This window comes from Saccoglossus kowalevskii, chromosome 2 (assembly GCF_978046115.1).
Source record: "Saccoglossus kowalevskii chromosome 2, keSacKowa6.1, whole genome shotgun sequence".
NCBI classification, from domain to species: domain Eukaryota; kingdom Metazoa; phylum Hemichordata; class Enteropneusta; family Harrimaniidae; genus Saccoglossus; species Saccoglossus kowalevskii.
In genome coordinates this window covers 12,138,958-12,148,398 of record NC_140642.1, presented here as the reverse complement: position 1 = coordinate 12,148,398, position 9,441 = coordinate 12,138,958, and the positions used below count along the sequence as shown (strand labels likewise).

Below are 9,441 nucleotides of genomic sequence, written 5' to 3'. Positions count from 1 at the left end.
AAACGATTAAAAATAAATTAACACTTTCTTATCCGATTTTGTGTGATTGTAAACTGTGAGCCGACTTCTCAGTGTAGAGTGAGTATTTGGTCACCAAATCCGATAGGAGAATAACGCATTGGAGAGGAGCATTTGTAACTAAGATGTTATTCAACTCATAACTTCTAGACCAGGAACTGAGTTCAAGTCCCCGCGAGATGATCCATACAATGTATCAACATCATTATGCAAATGACTAAACTTACGTCAGAGCCTCAAATCATCACAGTGATAATTTTCAAGATGATAAAAACAGCGCCGGGTTAAGTTTGCATCAGCAGTCATTAACAGCAGCAACAAACTGATATAAATGTAACCTTTATGTATATTTTTCGTTTTATTCTAATGTTTGGTTTAAAATGTCAAAAATATGCATCGTTCTGAAGAGAACATATTAAACGATAGTGTTTAAAATGTCAAAACAATCGGAAAATAAATATTCTCTAAACTACACATAATTACCTATTTCGTGTCCGTTTACTACTATTTATTTCAATCTGTTGTGTACACAATCCTCATCAGATGGATATTTATTTCCAACCTTTGGTAGTTATGTAAAACACATACAGTTATGTATATAAACGACAACAATTAAAGTGCGAGGGTCGTCACCTGCGCACGCGCGGGAATTGAGTACCAAGGGACGATAACAACACACGCTAAAAGCGCGAAGGCTCATGGGTAGACGCTTGTTTGTAAACAATGACACGCTATGGCCATCTGACGCATGCACATGTGACGACTCCCCCGCTTTAACATATTTTCCACCTGTGTTTGAGTGTATTCCGCTGAAAATAATAACATGGATGTGTAAAAGTGAATAAAATAACTTTTAATCTTAAAATGCCTAAAAACGTGTATTTCATGTTTAATCATATTTGTAATGTATTGTTTAAAACTCGAGCGTCACAGTCGTCACGCGGCGCGCCATTAAATGTGATGTAAACAATGTATTTCTACACACGTTATACATGTCGCATGGAACCCATGTCGCACAGTGACTACGGATATTCACTTGGGAGCTAAAGTACGACGCACTCATTTATTATGCGATAACAAAGGCAAGGAAGAAATGTGCCAACAATGGGCGAGACACACGTTAACTACTAATATACTAATAGAACTGAGATACAGTAAATATTAACTGAAAGCGTCTACTGTGACGCACTTACCACACTGTCGATTTCTTTTTTTCTCAAGCTATCACTGCACGTTACAATTTTGAGACAATTCGGGGTTATTTGATTGGAATACGAAGATTGGAAGAACTTCCCATTATAGCCTGATAACAGGGCTCGAGTAGGTAGTTCGTCCTCTTTTATCATCTAAATAAGGAATAATTTGTATGTACACGTTGCACGTGGGAGGGGGGAGGCAAAAATTTATCATCGGCTATTACCACATACTATAGATTATCTTGTTCATATTCAGATCGAAAAATAACCGTAGATGGGCCATGATATTGAAATTCCGTCGACACAAGGCATGTCAATTTTGGTTTACGTAACAATTATGATCATAGTGTATATTCTTACAGCGAAATGACCTTAACAAGTCGGTCAAAACCGTCATTGAACCATGTCATTTTACTTCCTACTTATAATGACTCTTTTTTTTTTTTATTTCCATCATCCAGTGATTATAAAATATGACATCCGGCATTAGGGGTGGACCACTATTTCTGATGGGGTGGCTAGGCTAGAAACAGAACAAAATAATATAAAGATGGGAAAATGCGAACTTATATTTAACAAGACGCATGGAGACTCAGTATGTGTGCTTATACGACCATTTAGGAATCGACTACGTGTATTTGAAATAATGGAGGGTGTGGATTTGTTAAAAGAAAATAGCAAGCTAAACACCGAGAGAGGGAGAAATATAGATACGACACCTTGAAAAAAATGTATTTGTCACCCCTTTCAGCCACCCCATGATTTGAAATGGTTGACCCCGTACTCAAGTTAGAGTGAAACAATTAAGTCTTCCCGATACTGTAAACCGAACCGAATCCGCTCACGGCGTATTACGTCATGGTCAACTCGGTGAAATATACAAGTGTTGACTACGAGGCAAACACGCATCGTTTAAATACTAGTAATTGACAGCTCTCAGAGAAGCCGTTTCTGATTATCAAACGCCCACACTTTTCTTTCAACCACGAAAAATATGTCGGAAATAATATGTTCAAGCGTGAAAGTAAATGAGGGGATTTTTTTTTTCAGCCATGCTTTGAGAGCAAAAAAGAACTCGATTCAATTTACCCCGAATATAATGTAAACTGAGATCAAATCAGTCAAGGAAGCCACTGACTCCGAGTCGATTATGGTGACGTAATGGAACACCCAATTTATCGTTCCATTTCGATGACACTTTTGACTTTAAAAAAAATAGCTTCATCTCATTTCGCAGCTTAATGCGACAATCTTTACAAAACTAATGTGAACTTTAGACAACGTTAATGGTATAGATCTCCTGTCTAAAGAAGCGCTTGCGGGTGAATTACCCAATATGCATTGCGCGTTCCGTTGAGCAGTGAGTGGCAAGCTCGCCGCTATCAGGCCACATAGTACTAACTCATTTCCCATCACGAGAACCACCCCGAGAGCATTGTACAATTTCACGGCTTCATCGCCTCAACGATACGTTCTCTGACAATTCACGCTTCACACGCCATACATACTGCTGACGGGTGTTCGGAGTTCGCTGAGAAACCTTTACCGAATGACGATATTACTTAGAGTGGATACCAATTAGTAAATCGGATAGTATATTTTCTGTTCATTTGGCGCTAAATCGTTTTCGTGAGGTGGGTACATAGTTTAATGTTGATTTCAATTTTCTCGTTAATTAGTACACCGTCATTTACTTCACATATATGTTATCAGGTGGAAACACGTCATTTATATTACACATGAGTGATAACTATCTAAAGAATATCTACATAGACATGTGCGGGGAATGTCTTAGTGAAATCAAAAGCAGTAGAAAGATATGGGCACCGAGGCGGAGCCGAAAAACGATCCAAATATCCGCGTGTGGGTTATAGTATGTTATCGCTGATCCGTTATAATAATATTTACCTCTCATGTGAACATACCCGGAAAAAAACCGAGCCTGCTTCCTGAATTGTAGGAGTTGTGGAGTTGTTGATTGCCCTAATAGGCGGCGATGTACACACGGTTGTTCCCGCATCGCGCAAATCCTAAATGAAACTAAATGCACCGGTCGTTTACATCTACGTAATGACGTGTAGAATTCACCTCGATGCTTGGAAATCCACATTAAATTAATGTTTTACCGGCTTCATCGTCGCCATGGTAACAACTTAAATCACCTCAACTAAGTCCCCTCACAATACTCGTCTACGAAACTAGTTTGATGAATTTCGAGTGTCATCTTTATTCGCAGTGGTAATGTGTATATTTAGTATCGTGGTAAACAAGTAAAATACGGCGTTCCATCTATCTCAAGCTTTAAAGGAAGGTTAGATAATTGGCGAGCCGAATTTGATGATCACAATTACATTCGCCATATCAGAAAATAAATCTTTGTCTAAACGGTGGGCAATAGTTCCTCTAAAAACATTTAGGATTGGCCATTTTTACCGTCTTGGAGTAATCTTTTCACGAACACATGCATCCAAGACATTTTTTTCAATATAACGGTATATGTATATATATCCTCAGACTACTATAGAAGTCTGAGGTATTTCCGTACCACGTTTTAAAAAACTAACGATTACTGAATTTTTAATATAAATATTAAATAGCAATCAACCTATCTATTTAGTTAAAATTTAATAATGTTGCTTACCATTTAAAGATTCCTTTATTGGTCTAGTGAGTAAAATATTGCTGACTTAGGAGTTGGAATCTTTTTTTGCGGTTTCAGGATATGTTTTATATGCTACATACTTGGTCTTGGTGTAAAATAAATAGGCAGATTTTGATCATTGAACGCAGCGGAGCCGTGAAATTAGTAAGAATCACCTGACATCGACTCGATTAAGTAAAACCATATCTTTTCAGCGAGCACTCCAATTCCCTGCCAAGATTGGCAAGTAGAAGTATACACGCAAAATTAGAATGAACTTTAAGTAGCGAAAAGCACAAGTAACATTACTCTGAGAGATGACAGCATTTTTAATGGATTTTTTTTCCTCGGTGTTATTTAATGGCATAGCGATATCTTGTTAATGGGTTTTGTCATTACAGTAACCATCATGTTTTACCATTTGATATACGTGAATATATTACGTTAGACGTTTTTACGGTTTTGTAACGCCGTATGGGTAAACATCGACATAGAAATGTGAAAAAGATAGCATTCTATCGAGAAATAATGTTAGTTTTCATAATATATTTAATAATAACCAGATACGCAGGAAAAACCACAAGTGGGCGATGGACGGCTCTTACTTGATGCGTAAAATAATAATTGGTGATTATTAGTTTTTTTCATCTATAAATTTACGTTTTATTGTAGCTTCATGTATGAATAATTTAAATATATAGTGTTTTCTAGGGCTCAGTTACCGGATGTCCACTCATACCGGCGTTGTGTAACTACTGGAAACTGGAGAATTTACAAATTTCTTACAACGTCATTTTGCAATCTAGCGTAATGAAATGACATGGCATGTGGGCTAATCACCTGATCTAGGCGAGCTTAAGAGTACATATATTGACAGGCTAGGAGGTTAACAAGTACATATATTGAATGGTTCGGGGGATAAAACAAATGCATTTTAACATGGCTGGGGGAGTTGAATGTACACGTAATGACTGCATTGGCCGATGGCTAACACGTACATGTATTGAATGCCTAGTAGACCCGATACGTACACGTAATGACTGACTAGGGGAGCTAGTACGTACATGTATTGAATGCTTAAGGGGCCTGATACGTACACGTAATGACTGACTAGAGGAGCTAGTACGTACATGTATTGAATGTCTAGAACAGCTAATACGTACACATAATGACTGACTATGGGAGCTAATACTTACATGTATTGAATGTCTAGGAGAGCTGATACGTAGACGTAATGACTGACTATGGGAGCTAATACTTACATGTATTGAATGTCTAGGAGAGCTGATACGTAGACGTAATGACTGACTATGGGAGCTAATACTTACATGTATTGAATGTCTAGGAGAGCTGATACGTACACGCAATGACTGACTATGGGAGCTAATACTTACATGTATTGAATGTCTAGGAGAGCTGATACGTAGACGTAATGACCGATTAGGGAAGCTATTACGTACATGTTTTGAATGCTTAGGGGAGCTAATACGTACACGTAATGACTGACAAGAGGAGCTAGTACGTACATGTATTGAATACATAGGAGAGCTAATACGTACACGTAATGACTGGACTGGGAGCTAAATCGTACTTGTCTTAGATTGGCTAGGAAGCTAATACGTACACGTAATGACTGGACAGGGAGCTAAATCGTACTTGTCTTAGATTGGCTAGGAAGCTAATACGTACACGTAATGACTGAACAGGGAGCTAAATCGTACTTGTCTTAGATTGGCTAGGAAGCTAATACGTACACGTAATGACTGGACAGGGAGCTAAATCGTACGTGTCTTAGATTGGCTAGGAAGCTAATACGTACACGTAATGACTGGACAGGGAGCTAAATCGTACTTGTCTTAGATTGGCTAGGAAGCTAATACGTACATGTAATGACTGGACAGGGAGCTAAATCGTACTTGTCTTAGATTGGCTAGGAAGCTAATACGTACACGTAATGACTGGACAGGGAGCTAAATCGTACTTGTCTTAGATTGGCTAGGAAGCTAATACGTACACGTAATGACTGGACAGGGAGCTAAATCGTACTTGTCTTAGATTGGCTAGGAAGCTAATACGTACACGTAATGACTGGACAGGGAGCTAAATCGTACGTGTCTTAGATTGGCTAGGAAGCTAATACGTACACGTAATGACTGGACAGGGAGCTAAATCGTACTTGTCTTAGATTGGCTAGGAAGCTAATACGTACATGTAATGACTGGACAGGGAGCTAAATCGTACTTGTCTTAGATTGGTTAGGAAGCTAATACGTACACGTAATGACTGGACAGGGAGCTAAATCGTACTTGTCTTAGATTGGCTAGGAAGCTAATACGTACACGTAATGACTGGACAGGGAGCTAAATCGTACTTGTCATAGATTGGCTAGGAAGCTAATACGTACATGTATTGACTGAATAGGGGACTAACACGTACGAGTCTTGATTGGCCAGGGAGCTAAATCGTACATGTATTGAGTGATTACTGAGCTAAAACTTACCTTCGTTGACTGAAACTGATATGTATTTGCTAGTGACTAGGGGGCTAAATGTACAAACATTGCCTTGCCGGGCTAAACGTACATGTAATGACTGGCCGTGGGGCATATGTGCATGGTGACGGACTATATCGTGGGTGACGCGAACATGAATTGAACGGCTGAGGGTAGAACAAATGTATTGACCGGGGAGTGAGTAGTCTGCACATATTTTGTTGAGAGTTGTTGAACATGCAATGAATCTCCGAGTGGTCCCACGACCCGTAGTCGGACCCCCTTAATTTAGAAACAGGAGTCATTTCGGGATGTGACGTCATCTATTCTAACATTTGCCATAAACGACGGCACAGAATGTGAGCAGTATATATAAATGATTACTATTTGTTTTCCCAGAATTCCGTTATTGAGAATCCCTATCTTTTAGGTCAGTGACGTAGAGAGGGATTACTTGAACTCTCTAAAATAGTACTCGTGATATACTTGCGCAGAAGAGATGCGCACTCTACGGCGACTCTATGATTAACTTGTTCAATATTTAACTTGCTGTTGTTTTTCGTGAAAACCAACATATAGCCGTTAAATTTACGTTTGTTTTGTACATCCGCATCTGGTATGCCCGACCAGTTATGTAAATTTACCTTTCGATATCTGCCAAAATACAGCTTATCTTATTCGATCGCTAAAGCGGACGCAGTTTTACGAGCTACTCGGAGTGTGATAGGTGGGTGAATACGCTGATACACGCTCCTTCAGTCATTCAACTCGCTGCCAAACGTGGAAGCGACTGACCATTCTCCGATATTTACTCGTAAGCTATTCAAACCACCACTTGCTGTTAATATTATTATTATTTATTATTATATCATTGCAGGGTTTCTATATCTTTCAGAGAATGTACACGAAACCTTCGCTTAAATTTGCTGCGCTCGTGGTTGTCGTAGTAACCACAGGAGATGCAGCAAGTGTGTCTGGAAGCAGTCGATACGACGATGACGACATAGGATGGAGCAATTTCATCGAATGGCCGGAAGAAATGACAGCAGAGAAGAGTGGCGTAGTACGTTCTCTAAACGTCGACGAGGGAAGGATCCCGCTCCTCGTACAGCCTAAGTACCAAAGGGTGGAAGAACTAATCGACCCTGAGATGTATATAAAGCATGGACCAAAGAAAATTGTTGGCGGGAACAACGAGTTGAAAGAAATGGGATTGTGGCAACCAGAAAAACAGCAACCCGACGCCGATTACAGTGGCGATTACGACCAAACACACCAACAGCCGTCCTCCGAGTTTGACCCAAGTGACAAAGACGAAGACCAGCTGCGAAAAGTGAGTGATATACAGTTTGGGAATTATTTGAAGAAGTCTCCCGAGCATCCGCCACAGTACCCAGTAAGTATGAACAGACCGTTAATAATACGACAGATAATCCATCGAGAGAATTGCTTCGATAAACTAATCGAAGATACCATAATTCCCCCTGTATTTTCTCTTATAGGGTGGCTTACTGTGGTCGTATAAAACAAAAAAGGGATTCGCTGCACCACGTCGATAAAACACCAACAGTACGGAATTATTTATATAGCTATTCGTAATATCGCTGATGCATGTGAGCGATTGGTATTTGTCACGTTGGTGTATCATCATCATCATCACCATCATCTTCTAACAAATATCATAACCCCAGGATTCTTCAGATCATTCTTTTTCTTTATCTTGTGTGGATTTGTTACATTTTCCTCTCCACACGTCCATGCCTTGCTCATTATCTATCGATCACGACAACATGTTCAAAACGTACACTCTTACGCACGTATAGAGCGATCGTCGCCGAAGGCTTTTCGGGAACTTCAAGAAAAGGCACTGAATCGCCGCCAAATTACACAGAATTCCTATAATGGTCAACCAATATTGAAATTGTAGAACGTTTCATCACTTTTGTCACGCGTCGCTTTTAATCTGTGCATTGTTAATATTTAATGAAATATAAAACTGTTATTATGTTGATGCTCGTGGGTGTTATATATGTGTGGCGAACATCACGACTTGTGGCCGTTAATCGTTATGCGGTGAACAGCCACCTGATACCGATATTGAGCCTACATAGGAGTCAATAATGATCCCGCGTTGGTCAATTAATATAGTTATCATGGTATAGGTTATCGTGGTACAAATCGTGAAACAAATCAATTATCTGTATACATATTTGAAAATAAACCTATGTTAGGCGTATCAAGTATTATTATTCGTTAACCGCATATACACTTTCAAGAAGATCGATATCCTGATTATGTACTTAAGAGGCTCGTCTGCTCGGTTAGACAAATACGTATCGTATTCTCGGAGTGTATATGCCTCATATACGCGAAGGTAATAGAACGGGGTTTGGGGGGTATGATGGAATATGACGAGAAAGCATACAGAAAAGTCGTGACTTGGGGCCGGTAATTGGCTGTGATGAGGTTAGTCTTATTCGATGATAATGGATGGGGGTCGCATATGATCTTCTTGATGTCGTCTCCAAAGAATACATTCGTTTATCAGTCATTTTATACGAGGTTATATAACGAGTTTTCTACCTTAATATCCAAAAACAAATTTGGCTATTCTTCCGCCGCGTAAGTGCCGTTATAGTGCGCCGATTTGTTGCTGATTTCATCTGCGCGTAGTATTTTTTTTTCCGAGAATCGAACCCAAATTTAGTTGAGACGCCAGGGTGAGGGTTTCATCATCTCATTTGTCTTGTGTATGAAGCGCGGCAGCTCGCGGTCAGCTAATGGAAATTATGCAGCGCGCATTTCACGCCCCAGCGCTTCCACTGTACTGATTGTTTTTTGTTTCAATGACAAGGAAGTGAGTGGTTTAAGGGGCTATTGGATGGATTTCGTATGCAGACAGACAATCTGAATATCATGTTTCCTGTATTGTTAATGAAATTCTTGATTGGGCAACATTCAGCATGACTCGTCGGACACGTAAATACTCAGGTTTCCTAGTTGTAAGTGGCCCCGTGAGAAGACTTGCCGTTTTTCAATTTACGAAAACATATATCAAGGTTAAAAAGAATGGCTTCATAATTAAAAAAAAAAAA

General features: G+C 39.4%; 1 protein-coding gene across 2 annotated transcripts; it reads left to right on the top strand.

Annotated features, from left to right (window-relative positions):
• The first annotated feature begins 2,584 nt into the window (after positions 1-2,584).
• LOC100374311 (uncharacterized) lies at positions 2,585-8,357 on the top strand. 2 transcript variants are annotated; one of them, XM_006814692.3, is made up of 3 exons: positions 2,585-2,848; positions 7,224-7,742; positions 7,849-8,357. In XM_006814692.3, the coding sequence occupies exons 2-3, from the start codon at positions 7,245-7,247 to the stop codon at positions 7,903-7,905; spliced, it is 555 nt and encodes a 184-aa protein (XP_006814755.1). In that variant the 5' UTR covers positions 2,585-2,848; positions 7,224-7,244; the 3' UTR covers positions 7,906-8,357. The 2 variants fall into 2 exon arrangements, with proteins under 2 accessions (XP_006814755.1, XP_085362460.1); XM_085506334.1 differs by lacking the exon at positions 2,585-2,848 and adding an exon at positions 6,953-7,073.
• Positions 8,358-9,441: the final 1,084 nt, after the last annotated feature.

Excerpts from the sequence above, each read along its gene's own strand:
- LOC100374311 (XM_006814692.3), top strand. The coding sequence starts at position 7,245 with ATGTACACGAAACCTTCGCTTAAATTTGCTGCGCTCGTGGTTGTCGTA. Across the intron at positions 7,743-7,848 it reads AGCATCCGCCACAGTACCCA|GGTGGCTTACTGTGGTCGTA; the intron begins GTAAGTATGAAC and ends TTTCTCTTATAG.